General features: G+C 44.6%; 1 protein-coding gene across 1 annotated transcript; it reads left to right on the top strand.

Annotated features, from left to right (window-relative positions):
• Positions 1–1065: 1065 nt before the first annotated feature.
• On the top strand, positions 1066–16502 carry SLC25A20 (solute carrier family 25 member 20). Its single transcript, XM_077276509.1, has 9 exons — positions 1066–1355; positions 2408–2500; positions 4980–5107; positions 6910–7000; positions 10021–10138; positions 11458–11530; positions 13345–13454; positions 14687–14811; positions 15502–16502. Exons 1-9 carry the CDS (start codon positions 1248–1250, stop codon positions 15562–15564), a joined length of 909 nt encoding a protein of 302 aa, XP_077132624.1. The 5' UTR covers positions 1066–1247; the 3' UTR covers positions 15565–16502.
• The last annotated feature ends 1561 nt before the right edge of the window (positions 16503–18063 follow it).

The raw sequence follows: 18063 nt of genomic DNA, 5'->3' as shown, positions 1-18063 counted from the left end.
GAGTTACATCCTGTATTATACTCCAGAGCTGCACTCAGTATTCTGCTGGTGCAGTCACTGTGTACATACATTACATTACTGATCCTGAGTTACATCCTGTATTATACTCCAGAGCTGCACTCACTATTCTGCTGGTGAAGTCACTGTGTACATACATTATATTACTGATCCTGAGTTACCTCCTGTATTATACTCCAGAGCTGCACTCACTATTCTGCTGGTGAAGTCACCGTGTACATACATTACATTACTGATCCTGAGTTACCTCCTGTATTATACCCCAGAGCTGCACTCACTATTCTGCTGGTGCAGTCACTGTGTACATACATTAGATTACTGATCCTGAGTTACCTCCTGTATAATACTCCAGAGCTGCACTCACTATTCTGCTGGTGCAGTCACTGTGTACATACATTAGATTACTGATCCTGAGTTACATCCTGTATTATACCCCAGAGCTGCACTCACTATTCTGCTGGTGCAGTCACTGTGTACATACATTACATTACTGATCCTGAGTTACATCCTGTATTATACCCCAGAGCTGCACTCACTATTCTGCTGGTGCAGTCACTGTGTACATACATTGCATTACTGATAATGTACTTTTTTGAAAATTTTATTTTTAGTGCTCACTACCCATTTAGATACTATGACTGCTTTTACATTGTGATGTGTATATCTCTTTAAATAACTCTGCCCATTTCAAACATGGCGACACAGAGATTGCAGCACAGCACGTGATCAAGTTCCAGGTGTAGGCACGAGTCTGCACGGCGCTGAGAGCATCAGATTCGGGGCGCACGTTGTCTTCACGTTATGAACAGTTATTGCTTCTGTCAGTAACGGAGACTGGAAATGTGCGACGGTTTTACCTCTAGTGATCACAGCTAATTAATCAGGGTGCGTTTCCTTTAAGAAGGCGTGGTTTATGAAAAAAAATCAGCCCGTTGATAGGTGTTTTGAGTTGTCACTCATTCTATTTTGGATGACGTCACCTTCGGAAAGCCTAAGGAAGGGCGGAAGTTTAAAAAGTCACTCGATGATTGGTAGAGAGGCCTGTCAGTCGGCGAGTGAGGGCGGAAGTCGTTGATATAGTAACATTTGATTGGTTAGGAGCTGTCGGGATAACTGTTGTGATTGGTCAGTTTCCTTTAAGGGAAATTAGGGCGAAGGTCGCGGGAGTAAACCTTGTCCTGAGTGCGGGAGGCGGCTGTCACTGTCCGGTGCCGGAGACTGCGGTCATCATGGCGGAGAAGAAGCAGCAAGTCGTCAGCCCCGTGAAGAACTTTTTTGCAGGGGGCTTCGGAGGAGTGTGCCTGGTGTTTGCTGGACATCCGCTGGACACTATAAAGGTGAGCGCTGCCGGAGTCACCGGAGCATCGTAACCACGGACATGGGGTAAGGAATGCCCAGAAGACGCCTGAGAGAGAGCGGCTCGGACCTGGTCACACTCTGCGTCTTTTTTATTTCTTTGTAAAAGCTGCGGCGTTTTTCATTACCAGCACAGTGAGTGCGGTTTCTGAAGTCTCATGCACACGCTGCTGCTTTTTCCCCATGCAGATTTGACCAATCACAGCAGGTTTTTTTTTTTTCATATCTGCATCATCAATTTTTTCATTGCTTTTTTTCACCCATTCAAATGAATGGGAGATAAAAAAAAAAAAAAAAAAAAAGTATTTTTCTTGTCAATACTTTGGGTTTCAGTGCAGAAATATCTCTTCGGTGTACACACAGCCGCAAACCTGCAAAAAAAAATGCAGGAAAAATAATAATAAAAAAAAAAAGCGATAAAATCATTGCAGCTTTATGAAGTCAGTTTTGTCCACCAGTGGGAAAAAAAACCCCAAAACGTTTTGTGCTCATCATCCCCTTAAGGCCGGGTTAAAAAAAAAAACATTTGTGCAACTTTGGTGCGACTTTTTTAGAGCAGTTTTGCAGGAAGGTGTCATCTGCACAGCCACCTGCAGGGGGCGCTGGCGTTCACAAGTTTTTAGGTAAGAGGTTACAGGCTAGAGGGCGGCTCTGCTGCATCGTGTGACTTGTACGTTGGCTCCTGGGGCATCGGTGACACTTTGTTATTTGTATTCTTCTCCTAAACTTATTAAAAGGAACAGAAACAAAGTTTAGGAAAAAAAAAATGTTTCTATCTTTTCCTGGGAAACTACTAGTATGGCTGCTCTCATGGGGCAAGAAAATGGGGCAGAATCGGGCACTAAAGCCATTCAGGGTTTTAGGAAAGTGAGGTGAGGTTCCTGGAGTGGATGCGCCCCAAAATAGCCAAAATTAAGCTATAACTCGCCCCCCCCCCCCCCCAAAAAAAAAAAAAAAAAAGTATGTTAGTTACTTGTAAATATTCTTATATATGTTTTGTGTTGTGTGTTTTTTTTTTTTTTTTATGTTTTAGGTTCGGATTCAGACACAAGTGAAGCCGGGTCCGGGGCAGACCCCTCTGTACTCGGGGACCTTCGACTGCTTTAAGAAGACGATTGTAAATGAGGTATTCTCATCTGTTAACTATGGCCGGCCCCCAGCTGGGGAAATATTGGGGTCCCGCATCAGTAACCGGAGCCCACTGTGGTTTCTGTCAGTAACTGCTTCCATTTCTAGACTGCAGAATTATGGGAAGATATTGCCGGGTATCATTGCGTCAGAGAAAAGCATTGTGATATTCTATGCAGAAAAGCTCACCGAATATTCCCATCCTCATAGATAGATGCAAGCTCACGCAAGTTTGTAATTTACCTCTTATTAAAATTTTCAGGTGTTTTTGAGAAATGTGTTGTTTTTTTTTTTTATTTGTTTACATCTCGTTGCCTTGGAGACTGACCACTGTTGTTAGACAGCAGAACATGAGCAGTGCTTACAAGCTCTTTCCTATTGAGCTTGTAAGGGCAGCTTTGAAACTATCCAGGATCGTGGAGTGTGCCATTACCTCCTGCTCTCGGCCTGCTTCAGCGCAGGGCTTCCAAGCTATAGAGAGCAGAGGTGGTCTGTCTCCAAGGTAACAAGTTGTTAATAAAACTGTTAATATTCTCAAGAACGGTTTACTTTTTTTTTACCATAAATTCAGACAATATCATAGAATGTTTGAGTTGGAAGGGACCTCCTGGGTCATCTGGTCCAACCCCCTGCTCACTGCAGCATTCACTAAGCCATCTCAGACAGATGTCTGTCCAGCCTCTGTTTGGAGACTTCCATTGAAGGAGAACTCGCCACCTCTCGTGGCCGCCTGTTCCACTCATAGATCACTGTCAAATTCTTTTTTTTCTAACATCTAATCTGTGTCTTTTCCTGTTTAGTTTCAGTCCATTGCTTCTCGTATTTCCATGTTCAAATGAGATTAAGGATTAAACTGTGGTAAACTCTATGGGCAGCTCTGCCAGGCAGATATCTGAAGAGACTGCACCATTCTGGGGTCACATGTACCATCTGGAACATAAAGGGTTCAGCCCTAGGTCCCCTCCTCTTCTCCCTGTACCCTGCACCTATTGAACAAAGCATCAGTAGATTCGGGTTTTCATTATCATCTCTATGCTGATTACATCAATTATACACATCATCTCCTGATATCCCGCCTGCATTACTACAAAATACTAGGGATTGTCTTACCGCTGTCTCTGACATCATGTCCTCCCTCTGTCTAAAACTGAAGTCCTTGTTTCCTCCCTCCTCTAACCTACCTATGCCCGACATTGCCATTTCCGTGTGTAGTTCCACCATTACTTCCCAGTATATTATTCAAAACTTTTTCACCCCCCCCCCCCCCCCCCATCCAATCAGTCGCTCGCTCTTTTCATCTACACCTCAAAAACCTCTCTAGAATTTTACCTTTTCTTACCTTTGACTCTGCAAAATCTTACTGGAGCTCTTACTCATTCTTGCCTGGACTATTGCAACTCTCTACTAATCTGCCTCCCTCTTACTGAACTCTCCCCGCTCCAATCTGTCCTGAATTTTGCAGCCAGGATCATATTCCTCACCAGCCATTACACCGATGCCTCTACCCTGTGCCAGTCGTTGCACTGGTTACTCATCCACTCCAGAGTAAAATATAAACTCATCACTCTCACCCACAAAGTGCTCCACGGTTCAGCCCCCACCTCACATCTCCCTTGTCTCAGTCTACCACCCTACCCGTGCCCTCCGTTCTGCTAATGATCTAAGGCTAACATCCTCTGTAATCAGAACCTCCCATTTCCCTCTCCAGGACTTCTCTCGTGCTGCACCTGTTTTCTGTAATGCACTACCTCGTGCAATTCTGTTAATTCCCAATACCCACAGTTTCAAGTGTGCCTTTAAGGGTATGTGTCCACCTTCAGGATGGCCGGCGGTATGGACGGAGCGGCAAACCCGCTCTGCCCTAAGCCCCGCCCCATTCTGTGACGCCGGATGTGTTCATTGCACACATCCGGCATCATCGCACCCCACTCATAGGGCCCTGTGTTATACCTAGTGGCGGTGCAGCGATCTAAAAAGACGTGCAGCATGTCCAGAATCGCAGGGCCGCCGGGTGCGTGTTACCACGCATAGTGGAGACGGGATTTGATAAAATCTCCTCCACTATGCTGTAACATCTGGACGCTGCGTGTTTGATGCTGCGGCTCTGCGCAGCGTCAAACACGCAGCGTTTCCTGCACGTGGACACATACCCTAAAACTCGTTTGTTTAGACCGGCCTATTGGCTCACTAACTTATCCCCTGATCTCTCTTCCACGCACTCAGTAGCACTTTGTACCTGTACTTGTACAGATATTGGCTGGTGACTGATTCATGCAGCGTCATTTGATTGCCCTTACAGTCTCTCTCCCCACCACTAAAAAAGGAAAAAGTCCGCAGGTAACAGAAAAGAGTGCTCGAGATAAGCGGTGCAAACATTCATTGACAGCCCCTTATCCCAGGAGAGATTACTCCATCCTGGAGTGATGACTTCTGTGTAGTTTGGGGAAGTGACTCATTTCTTACCTTCTTTGCTTCAGGGCATCAAGGGTCTGTACAAGGGGATGGCGGCCCCCATCATTGGGGTCACCCCAATGTATGCAGTTTGCTTTCTCGGGTTTGGTCTTGGGAAGAAACTGCAGCAGAAGCATCCGGAGGAAATTCTCACGTAAGACACAGACTTTTCTATTAAGTTTTTTTTTTTTTAATATCTTTATTTAAGTTTTCCAACAATTTTTACACAAACATATTACTGTCTTCGGGTAAACACAGAAAATTAAGAACAACTGGGAAGGTGGGGGGGGAATGGGACATGGAAAGGGAAAGAGCAAATTTAAATTAAAAACAAAAATTCCCATTCTACAAACAAAAAAAAAAGGGACAAAACATGTCACCATCACCACTGTAATGCCTAAAAAGAAAACCTCTCCTTTTGGAGCTTCTAGCTGTGCAGTCATTATTATTGCTTATGGGATAAACATGGATCATATCTCTCATAATCTGCATTATTAAATCAAGCCCAATCTATATCTCACTAATTCTCTCAACGGGATCCCTGGTTCATCCATCCAGGAAGCCCAAAGCTGTTCTAACTTATTAATATTGCGGCACCTCTCTCCCAAATCAGTTGGTTTTCTGTCCTTGACGGATGAACCTCTTCAGACAATACCTGTGAAGAAAGTAGAAGATGGCTCTATGACCTATCTATCACCGCTGCAGTATGATTCCTTTTTACCGTAGCTGTCTTTCTATCACAGCTGTGATGCTCCGTGTATCTTGAAAGAGGAGAATAATATCCAGGAATGCGGTTTTTAGGCGACGCATTTCGACGTTCAAAACTTTGTCATCGGGACAATCTATAGTGGTTTGTGCTGATGAAGAAGTTTGGATATTGTTCTCCTCCTCCATTCTACTATATTGGCAGCGGAGATTAACCCTTCCATTCCTTTTTACCTTTTCCAAGCCCCGTGGGTCTGCAGCAGCCTTGAGCTTTTCAGTGGTTGTGAGTACACAACCGTAAGAGGGGAGTATCATTACTTTTGGTCTCCCCACTGTGTCTCGGATAAGAACCTTTTTGCCCTTTATTGTTCCAGTTTTTTTTTTTTTTCCAAATTGCTCCGCGAATCCTGACTCCTTTCTATCATAGCTATGATACTCTGCGGGTTCTGACTCCTTTCTTTCATAGCTATGATGCTCTGCGGGTCCGGACTCCATTCTGTCATAACTGCGATGCCCTGCGGGTCCTGACCTCTTTCTATCAAAGCTGACTCCTTTCTATCATAGCTGTGATGCTCTGCGGGTCTTGACGACTTTGCTTCACAGTTATGACGCTCTGCGCGCCCCACCGCTTATCACCCATTGACGTCAATGTAACCAGGTTCAGTGTCGCTTGCGTCACCTTTTATTAATGTTATGGCTGATCGTTATCATTACCCGGTGGACCAATTCCCCCATCACAAACCACAGCAGTACCCCCTGACCTGTGGGATATATCGGGCTCCATTCACTGACAGCAGGCAGAGATACGATCAGCTAAAGGGACCTATCAAGGTGGATGAATCTGGATATGCGACATAAAGTAGTAGTCATTGGGCAGAGATATTTCTGGGCTTCTCTTGTCCTAATTTCAAATGGCTGATAACAGAGAACAGTAAATTGCACAGAAGAACTTGGCTTTAGCGTCCCTTTATACCATGCGTGACCATAATGCCGTGATCTCTGGTTGCCCCTCTTTCTTAATTACTGCTCTTCTAGGCTGTGAATACTGGAGGGGCTTGTTCCTGACACCCCTACCTTCGCCCTGCTGTGTAAGGTACCTGTCCCCGGCTGTCAGTGTCCATACTCTGTGCTCGTGTGTTAATAGTATATGTAGATTCACCCTCCACTCTGCCCAGTACTAGCCCAGACTTCTGCAGATCATGATGCCAGTCTTTACTTTGCTGTACAACTCTCTATCTTTCTTGTTTCTAGGTATCCCCAGCTATTTGCAGCCGGCATGTTATCCGGGGTCTTTACAACAGCAATTATGGCACCTGGTGAGAGAATCAAATGTCTATTACAGGTATGGAAGAAGTGAAGTACATTGTAACCGCAGTGCATTATGGTACATGTAGTTTAAAAAAAAAAAATTGTCATCCTGCAGTTCCTTCCTATGGGCAGCAGGTGGTGACGTTGTGCTCTTTGAGAAAAAGGAGCTCCTGTAGCCACATGGTCCTCGCTATCGTCCGGTGCATATTGCCCCCTCTAAACCCCGCACACAATCTCTGTGTGCCAATAGGTATACATGGCAGCTAGAGGCCTATTGAAGGCCGCCATGGTCTCTATTTCTTTATTTTTTTTTGCTCATTAACCCCTTCATGACCTTGGGATTTTTCGTTTTTCCGTTTTCGTTTTTCACTCCCCTCCTTCACAGAGCCATAACTTTTTTATTTTTCCGTCAATTTGGCCATGTGAGGGCTTATTTTTTGCGGGACGAGTTGTACTTTTGAATGACATCATTGGTTTTACCATGTGGTGTACTAGAAAACGGGAAAAAAATTCCAAGTGCAGTGAAATTGCAAAAAAAGTGCAATCCCACACTTGTTTTTTGCTTGCCTATTTTGCTAGGTTCACTAAATGCTAAAACTGACCTGCCATTATGATTCTCCAGGTCAGTACGAGTTCATAGACACCTCACATGTCTAGGTTATGTTTTACCTAAGTGGTGAAAAAAAATTCCAAACTTTGCAAAAAAAAAAAAAAAAAAAATCGCACCATTTTCCGATACTCGTAGCGTCTCCATTTTTCGTGATCTGGGGTCAGGTGAGGGCTTATTTTTTGCGTGCCGAGCTGGCGTTTTTAATTATAGCATTTTGGTGCAGATACGTTCTTTTGATCGCCCGTTATTGCATTTTAATGCAATGTCGCGGCGACCAAAAAAACGTATTTCTGGCGTTTCGATTTTTTTTCTCATTACGCCATTTAGCGATCAGGTTAATGCTTTTTTTTTATTGATAGATCGGGCGATTCTGAACGCGGCGATACCAAATATGTGTAGGTTTGATTTTTTTTTTTTATTGATTTATTTTGATTGGGGCGAAAGGGGGGTGATTTAAACTTTTATGTTTTTTTTATTTTTTTCACATTTTTAAAAACTTTTTTTTTTCACTTTTGCCATGCTTCTATAGCCTCCATGGGAGACTAGAAGCAGGCACAGCCCGATCGGCTCTGCTACATAACAGCGATCATCAGATCGCTGTTATGTAGGAGAATTGCAGGTGTGCTATGAGCGCCGACCACAGGGGGGCGCTCACAGCCACCGGCGATCAGTAACCATAGAGGTCTCAAGGACCTCTATGGTTACCATTCAGAAGCATCGCCGACCCCCGATCATGTGACGGGGGTCGGCGATGACGTCATATCCGGCCGCCCGGCCGGATGCGGTAGTTAAATGCCGCTGTCTGTAATTGACAGCGGCATTTAACTAGTTAATAGGCGCGGGCACATCGCGATTCTGCCCGCGCCTATTGCGGGCACATGTCAGCTGTTCAAAACAGCTGACATGTCCCGGCTTTGATGCGGGCTCACCGCGGAGCCCTGCATCAAAGCAGGGGAGCTGACTTCGGACGGTATAGTACGTCCGAGGTCAGTAAGGGGTTAATGTCACTATTTTACCACATACTGCTATACTGAACCACTTGCAGTTTAAAAAAAAAATAAAATCAAGGTTTCTCTCCCCTTTTTTTTCCAATGCAAAAACACTCCAACATTAACGTTTTTAACCTGTAAGGTAAATGCAGTTTAAAAAAAAAAAAAAATCCAAATCAAATGGCACATTTTCAATCAGAAAAATGCAATTATGGCGAAACAAATCAAAGAAGAAAAAAAAAATCTATCCTTATTTTTTTGGACTATAAGACCTTTTTCCTCCAAAAATGGGAGGTGCGTCTTATAGTCCAGATGTCCCTAATCTGGGTGTGGTGGGGGAGCGGCAGAGCAACGGGTGACAGGAGGCAGGAGCCGGTTGCTGCGGCTAACTCCTGGTCCCACTGCTAAAGATAAATGAATATTCACTCCATTCCACGCCCATGGGCATGGAAAGGAGTGAATATTAATTTCTCTTTAATAGAGAGCACAGTGTTGGCAGCTGCCCAGCGTTGGAGTGTGCAGGCTACTTAAGGCAATGAATATTCACTGCTCTCTACTCCCATTAGGCGTGGAATGCAGTGAATATTCCTTCTCTTTAGTAGGGACACACGTGAAAGCCCGGAAGCTTCAGGAACCCAGCGGCTGTTGCTGATACTGCTCGCTAAAGAGCACTGAATACTCACTGTGCTCCACACACACACAGTCCTGGCGTGGAGAACTGTGTATATTCCAGCAGCTGTCCTCTTATCCAGCTTATAAGCAGCACATGACGTCACTGCCATGTGCTGCTTACAAGCATAAAACAGCTGCTGGCACAGGACGCTGCGAGGGCGCACAGGTAGGTAAGAATTGTTTTGTTTTTTTTGTTCTTTTCTGCTGGGGGCCATGCATACAGTGAAGGAAATAAGTATTTGATCCCTTGCTGATTTTGTAATTTTGCCCACTGACAAAGACATGAACAATCCATAATTTTAAGGGTAGCTTAATGTTAACATTGAGAGATAGAATATCAAAAATAAAATCTAGAAAATCGCGTTGTATAAATTTTATAATTTTTTTCAGCGCTGTTAAAAAGCTGCGCTGAGGCATAAGTACCCTTAACTCTTCTGCCGTAAAAAGGCGTATCGGTGGTCGTTAAGGGATTAAAATGGATAGGACTGAGATGTAATACCACACACAACCTGTGGAAAGTTGTGGCGCTGTTTTGTGGGAAAGTAGCCATGTTGTTTTTTTTATTTATTTTTTTTAAGTTCTGTACAACTTTTTAGAAGTTTGATTTAATCCTCTAACGGCTTTATGGTTATAAATCAAAATCGTGAAGGTAAGGAGTCGCTTCATTGATCATGTGAGCGAATAAAGATGATGACCACCTCACCTGATATACTGGACAATTAGGAAGGTCCGAACCCTGCTCATGAAGAGACCATGCACTGAAAATATGCTTTTGTCTTCCAGATTCAGGCGGCCACTGGAGAAATGAAATATGCCGGCCCCATGGACTGCGCCAAGCAAATCTACAGAGAGGCTGGAATCCGAGGAATATACAAGGGGACGGTGCTGACCCTCATGAGAGGTATATAGGATGGAGGATGCATGGGGCCTCTCACACTGCAGATATCATAAGTAACACTAGGGGGAGCCAATACCAAGCAGATGTCATACGCCAGGGATAGAACAGGGAAGAAAGTGTAGATTTAGGGGGACCCATCACCATTTCTCACCCGGTTACCCTGGCCGCAGCCCTTGGCATTAGAATGTCAGCCCCCTTTCTGTAGATAATGAGATTCAGGAGCGATGTGCGATAATTGCGCTGATTAAATCTCACATCCTAATCAGAGTCACGGCTGCACAATTCTGCAAATCCGGGACGTAAATGACTTGATTCAAGGTCAGGCCGGCTTCCTGGTAGCTAATTGTACTCTTCCTGCTGATCTATAGTTTTCCAGGGCCTGAGCCGATCCGTGAGATATGAAGGGGTCCTCTAACAATGGGGTCCGTGATCCACCCCAGCGCTTAGCACCTATTGTACTGAAATTTTTAAAGGGATATTCCCATCTTGTAAAATAATGGCCAAGGATGATTGGATCGGGGTCAGATCCTTTTGGGAGCAACACTGCGCCTGAGAATAAAGGAGAGACGGCGCTAATGTCTGCTCAGTGTAGCTCCGAAAACGCGATGGGCACAGAATTGCAGCGGCGCTCCTTTCTCTGAGCGCCGCTGTGCAGAGAAAAGTGCAAGAGCTGCATCTATTTTATTCTCTAATATTGTTGGGGTACCACAGGTCAGACACTTGCCAATATTAAGAGGTTTATCCCCTTTCATAGGAATAAGGCATAACTTGCTGATCACTGGAGGTCTGGCCTCACGGACCCCTACCGATCCAGATTAGGAGGTGTTGCATGCACCCCTCCAGTCCATTCATTGTCTGTGGGACTGCCGGAGAGATCTGAACTGGCCATTGTATAGACAATGACTGGAGCAGAGGGGCGCACGCTCCACCTCGTCTTGCTCTGAGTTGTTGGGGGTCCCAGTTATCAGCAAGGTCTGTACAGAGGATAACAATCAATTTGGGGTAAAACCTGTTCAAAGCGACAGCATATCACCAATAAAAATTTTCTTTACTGGCTGCATCTGGGGAAACCTGAGTGGCCACTATTACTGGTCCTATAATGGTTGCCATCCAGCTTTCCCAAGCTTCTGACGAGCAAAGCTGTATCATTGGGGTGTGATACAATATTAGTGGATCTATCGATCCTCTGCTAGGCAGACTTGTCTCTCGGGGCTATAGGAAAGGTGGGTGGCTATAGCTGGGGTCGATGTACAGGCAGCCATGTTTGTGCTGGGATTTCTATTGTCTGCTGTTGGTTAATGATTGTTCGCTTTGTGCCGTAGATGTGCCGGCGAGTGGAATGTACTTTATGACCTACGAATGGTTGAAGAGAGTCCTGACACCTGAGGGCCACAGGTAATGGCATAGTCGCTGCAGAGCAGGGTCATCTCATTGACTTGCACCAGGACAATGTATGGTCAGCGAGGTTTAAAAGATAAAGCACATTAGAGGGTTTGGGCCACCCCTCTTCCAGTAATGGTAGTAAATATATGCTCTGTGGGGGTGTAGCTGCTGGGGGTCCCCACAGTGCATGAAATACGAAGGCCCCTTCGCTCCTGTTTGTCTCGCTTCAATTCAGAGAAGCTTGATCTCCTGACTTCTTAAGGGGGCCGATTAGACACGGAAGAGCGTCTCCTTCATTTTGGGCATCACTCGAGGTCGCCGCTCCTTGGTCCTCGTCTCCTGTCTCTGGGACACTGGCGTTTGTGGTTTCTGAATTAGTATAACTTAGTTTAGCTTATTCCTGTGAACGGATCGGCTGAGCCAGAATATCCGGCCCGACGAGTCCTCAACCCGACGTGGGAAGGGTTTGTTGTGTGCACAGATATAATTGGTGTAAGTAAATCCCTATAATCAGCCAAGTATTAGACGATCCATCATGGTACGTAACCTCCTTTATCCCTGTGTCATGTTTATTTAGTAACTGGGGGGGGAGGAAAAGGAATAAAATTATTGATGCAGAAGATCATTATAATAACACGATGTTCCCTGGTTTCATAGGACTGCCATTACAGCTCCGTGTTACATTAACGCAGAGAGATATCATAACGAACACTGGAAAACACATTCAGCTCTGCTATATCGCTTAACTGCCTATAGAAGATATAAGGTGCAGCTAAGTGGTCAGACAAGCTTAGAAAGATAGCTGATACATCGTGTGAGATAAGAGGGGGAAGGCCATGCAAAATGGGGGGTACGTCTCCTTCATTCTCAGTATCTGTAAGGTTCCCGGAGATTGAACCATAAATCCTAATGATTTTCCATCACTTCAAAGGGAAAGTGCTGCCGATTGTCCTGCTGCAGATCTGTATGGCAAATCCACAGCTAACATCCCCTTCCTTAGAGATTTTTCACACGAGCTGGTAATCGACCCGAACCCATTTTTATAAAAACTCTCATTCCAATTATCAGCGCCCGTAAACTGCCAACAGATGAGCAGTGAGATCCTGAATGTGAACCTTTAAAATCCTCGGCAGCACCTCGTCCTGTTGAAACGGGGGATGTGCTGCCGACAAGGATCGTAATAATGATCGCCATACGGTTTGTATGGGCTCATCGGAAAGGACCTTAAACCAGCGCCGATCGCAGCTTGTTCTCGGGGGTTTACATTTCTTGAAGGCCGGGATGGACACGGGCCATTGTAGGGATATCCTGCCTCTTTATAGTATTCACTGCTCACTTGTGTGATTCCAGACTGGTCATGAGCCACAATGCATCTAACGAATGGCCCCCATACACAAGAGATGAAAGGGGGACGATTTTAGCCACAGCGGGTGACCATCTGATGTATATGGGGGGCCGCCTGACTCTTTCCCAACATATTATGTCTGATCCTTTTTTTTGGAGGGATACTCCATTGCCAGAAGTGTCTGAAAAGGCACGAGTGCTAGGCTCGGCGGAGGGTTCATAAGTATAGGGGAGTTGGGAAAGATTGACTAAAGTTTATCAAATAATATCTCGGAACCCTAGTCCAGTGGCCACATTAGTAGCCCACGGTCACCATTCCAGGGCCCTGTAAACATATCCTATGCATAGTGCAGTCTCTCATATTACTGCTGCGAAGCCGCAGTCCTGCTGTAAGTTACCTTTTTATATATATATATATATATATATATATATATATATTTTATTTTTTTTCTTCCCTTTTCTCCATCCCCCATCCCTGACAGTGTCACTGAGCTGAGTGTTCCTCGAATTCTTTTCGCCGGAGGAATGGCTGGAATCTTTAACTGGTCTGTGGCAATTCCCCCAGACGTGCTAAAATCTCGTTTCCAGACAGGTGGGTGCTGGCTTTGCTGTGAGGGTCTGCAGGCCGGCGTGTTAATAGGAGACTTGTATTTCAGTAAATCCCGTTCTATTCTTCCTCTCTTCGCTCTTTTTCCACCTCTTCAAGTGCTAATAATTTCCGAGCCTCTTGTGAATTGAATTAGTCTCCACGGGGCTGCACTTGTGATGGGTCTGAAGTGGAGCGGCAGCCAAAAAAAAACCCGCAACATACTCGTATATATGCAGCATGGAGCTGTGCAGTGCAGGGCAAACTGTGGTGGGGTTGGCGCTGCACTACAACTCCCAGCATTGCAATATGGTGATACATTATATGGCTTCTTCCCAGCATTAAAGGCTCGGATTGGCGATCAGTTGCAGATGGGTGGGGGTCCGACGGCTGGGACCACCGCTCCTTCCGATAACTGGGCTCTGAAGTGAAGCTCATGTGCACCATTTTATTTTTTTTATTCAATGTCTATGGTCTGCCGGCAAAGCCAACTGCTGTCAGCAGCCATCACCGGTAATTCCGTAGAGGATGGAGGTGCGGCTGCCGCTCCAGCCCAGAGGGGCATTCCAGGGTCCCATTCTTGGGCTGAAGCATTAACACCCATCAATTATCCAAAAGGTGAGAGCGGCCATTTATATTGCTGTCTGCCGCCATAGCCACTACTTCTGTGTATACAAATGTAGCCTTGTTAGCCAAGTGGGCGTGAGCCTAACTTTTTATGGGTGTTGTATTAAGGACCACGCCCACATGTGACAAGGCTAGATTTGCATACATGGGCAATATGGCAACAAACAGGGATGTAAATGAAATGGTCTGTGTTTCCCATAGCAACACTGCGTTTGGTTGCTATGGGCAACAAAAATGTCTCTGTACACCCTTTCATAAAGCTCCCCGTTGTATCGGTGGATATGGTGCCGTTTGTGCCGGTGTTCACTCATTGAGGCACCCGCTATACTATTGTTTGATCGGTGACCAGCAGGACCTGATTATATAAAACCTGTTGTCAAAGTCTGATGTTGCCCTTGGCAACCAATAATTTTTCCAGCTTAGCTCTGGCTGGTTGCTCTCAACAGTTAGGCCCAAATGTGTAATGGTGAGACTGGCTTGGTTTCCCATAGCAACCAATCAGAGCTCTGCTTTAATTTCTTAAACTGCACTGGAAAAATGAAAGCTGCTTCGTGATTGGTTGCTACAGTACAAAGTGTCCTGCCTGTACATTTACTGCATCTGTCCCACAGCCCCGGCCGGAAAATATCCCAACGGATTCCGGGATGTGCTGCGTGAATTAATCCGTGAGGAAGGAATAGGATCACTGTATAAAGGCTTCACGCCGGTCATGCTCCGTGCCTTCCCTGCCAATGCTGTAAGTAATGGTCTGGATCATACGGCCTCTTGGGCCCCTTTTATTTTCTGTTATTTCTTCCCTGCCTTCCCAGGGCTATCATTATTTTATTTTTATTTTTTTTAAAGTATTTTTTTTATTTTTTGCTATATGGACATAGACTGTAGATATTCTCCTTGCCACTTTGGTCCCATACGACTTTTTCATGTTCATTTTTTTTTTATTGTAAATACTTTTTTTTTAAGCAATATTTTATGTACATACCGTATGTATATAAAAAAAAAAAAAAAAAGGAAAAAGAAAACAAACAACCCCCCCCCCCCAAAAAAAAAACAAACAAACAAACCAAAAACATAAATATGTGTTTGTATATATATATTTTTTTTCTTCCTAGTTTGAGCAGGTCCAATCATTTACGGTAATCTAATTGAAAGCATTTTAATCACAACAGATTTCCAGACCAATCGAAGGACCACTTATAATCCTGGATTACTCAGTATGACCATGGCTGGAACTAATCTCTTAAATCCTATATGGTGCGGGCCTCATGTAGACTGATATGTTAATCAATGGCCTGAAAAGGGAAAAAAAAATTAAAATTCAGCCATGGCTGCCGTCACCCAGCTTTCCCAGAACCAGATAGCCATTTAGCAGAGAATACCGACCGAAGCACTGCGACTAATTAATCCCCTCATCTCTTCTCCTCCTCAGGCGTGTTTCCTTGGATTCGAAGTGGCCATGAAGTTCCTAAACTGGCTTGCACCAAACTTGTGAGAATTTCCGGACTCTATAGAAGACCGGCCGGCTACTTGGCACCTTTGGTGCTGCCACCTTTTAAGAAAAGGACTGATAAATAACAAGTTGCCTTAGTTCCCCCATTCGCGGTGGAAAGCAGTAAAACTTGAAATGCGACTGTTTAAAAATCCTCCCTGTGAATGTAACGAGCTGCTCGGATTTTTATGGACTGCGATGAATTAGATGATGATTTACAGGCAATTTATTTTTATCTGGTAGATCAATAAGGCAACGATCCGGTGCTGACCTGCGTCTTATTCACTCCGGGCGTTGGCGTCGCACTTCGCAGAACACTATCTCTCTTCTCCCATTGTATAGAAGGATCGGTGACCTGCAGTTGACAAACCGTAAGCCATTCGGTACCTGTCCTGGCACTAAGCCTTTACCCCACAGTGCTGCGGCCCCCTCCCCCACACTCGGGCACGGTCTTTCCTTGCATCCATACGGTGGGTAACCCGAGCAGAGCGACCTCTAAACGTATACAGCTGCACGTATTAAATATCTGCCACATGGTGTCGATTCTTGTGCCGCGCTTTCTGCACATATCATCCCGGCTCCTCGCTGCCTACGAATTGTTTTCCAGTCCTTGATTTTATAGGGTGGGAGAAGAGATTTAATTTTCTACAGATCTTTCTATCAGAAGTAAATGTTTTGTCTTATCACACGGCTTCTGTAATGGGTTATTTCCATCCTTACATTGCTCACCGGGCACTGGAGGCAGCCATTACTACGTGCGTCCAGGACCATACAACCTCCATAATTCCTGGTCTGTGCCTCACTAGACAAATGATGGGAGCTTTGCAAAAATACATCTAAGAAAATGTCATTATATTTGTTACTTGGATGTATTTTTGGTTAAAAAAATAAATAAAATAAAAAATTACCAATTGGTCTTTAAATAAAAATGTTGCACCGTTTGTATTCAGTAGTCGGTGTGTGTCGCACTGTGTATTCCTGGCTGTGAGTTAACTAAGGATCCGTCAGTGAACTTATTCTGGAGAGTTTAATACTTAATCTTCCTTCTTCTGAAATCCTCTCGGCTGATATATTAAAACAAAGTTCAGCTGAAATATCATACGGTCATAAGTCAGCTGAGAGGAGCTCCGAAAAAGGAAGATGGGACTTATAAACTTGTCAGAACCAGCTCCATGGCAGGAGGCTCGGTTAACCCATTCTGCAGCGAGTAATAGACCTAGTAACGAAACCCAGTAGCCCCCCAATTTTTTTTTTAGCCAAATACATACCGGTATATGAAAAAAAAAAAATACTGTCCTCGCTGGTTCTCCTATCCTTTAAGATGCCGATACACATTAGATGAGCCCATCAACAGGCCGAGGGACCACTAGCATATGGTATCCTATATCCTGATGACCCTCAGATGCAGCTCTGCTGCGAGCGTGATCCCAAGTGTCAGTGCTCTATCCTCCAATAATGTTGCATGTGAGATTTGGAGCACAGGTGTGGAGGAGACTGAGAACTTCATTTCTCAATCGCTGCTGCCGTCGGCGGGAATCGTACTGCACTCGGCTGATATCTGAGTGCAGTGCAATGTTTCACATGCATCCATAAACTTATATGGGTGCGTGCGATCCGAATTTGGCATGCAGTCACAGCATGCTGTTTTTTTTTTGTGTTTTTTTTGTTTTTTTACCAGTCCAGTCGTGATCCAATCAGAGCAAGAAAAAAAATGCCACAAGCATAGGATTAAATTGGTACTAATGCAATCAGATTTTCAATCAATTAATCGCAAGTGGAAGCGAGCCCTAACTGTTTGATATAAACTTGTTTCAACTCTCCTACTATTGCGTTTGAAAGAAGGATTGGGCATGTTGAAATCCAGCATGCCCAATTCTTTGAAAAGTTGGCAGTGTGCATTAGCGACTTGGTCTTCTCTCCCCATTGAGCACATATTCACGCTCAGCCAAGCCCAGCATGCATAAGTGTGAGGGGAGTCATTAAAAATACCAAAGTATCAGGACAAAAATGGGAATTGTTCTGCTGATTTATTAAATGATATGGAGACCTCCAGGGATTTTTTTTTTAATTAGTGGAAAAAAAAAAAAAAAGTTGCAGTTGGGTTTTGTGAAAAAAATAGCATTGTTGCTTTTCCATGCTGTTTACATCCCTGAACACGGTCGGCTGCAGAACGAGTTATCTGAGAATTAATCAGTGAGCTCACTCTGATTGTTTCCTGTTTTTTCTTGAGTTCCTCTGTGCTCACTTCCAACCATAGGCCTCATGAACTGTGATTTCTTTAGGTTACCTGTGTCCCCCAGTGAAGGCTCCAAGAAAGATTTTACGGTGAGTACCAAAAATCCCCTTTTGGTCATAATTCAGCAGCGAGGAGCTCAGAAAAAGACGGATAAAATAGGCATCGACTTTCCCCCTCAGAATTCGCTCACTGTCAAATTGCAGCCACCAATGTGCAGGAAAACAAAAACCTGTAAAAACCAAACGATGCCGAATTTTTAATAACCT

The sequence above is a fragment of the Ranitomeya variabilis genome, chromosome 8 (genome assembly GCF_051348905.1).
Source record: "Ranitomeya variabilis isolate aRanVar5 chromosome 8, aRanVar5.hap1, whole genome shotgun sequence".
NCBI classification, from domain to species: Eukaryota; Metazoa; Chordata; class Amphibia; order Anura; family Dendrobatidae; genus Ranitomeya; species Ranitomeya variabilis.
The sequence above is the reverse complement of the archived record's forward strand: the minus strand, read 5'-3'. Positions and strand labels throughout refer to the sequence as shown.

Bases quoted from the DNA above. Each gene is read 5' to 3' on its own strand.
- SLC25A20 (XM_077276509.1), top strand. From the start codon at position 1,248: ATGGCGGAGAAGAAGCAGCAAGTCGTCAGCCCCGTGAAGAACTTTTTT. The intron at 2,501-4,979 runs GTATTCTCATCT...TCTTTGCTTCAG, and splicing joins AGAAGACGATTGTAAATGAG to GGCATCAAGGGTCTGTACAA. The intron at 10,139-11,457 runs GTATATAGGATG...TTTGTGCCGTAG, and splicing joins GGTGCTGACCCTCATGAGAG to ATGTGCCGGCGAGTGGAATG.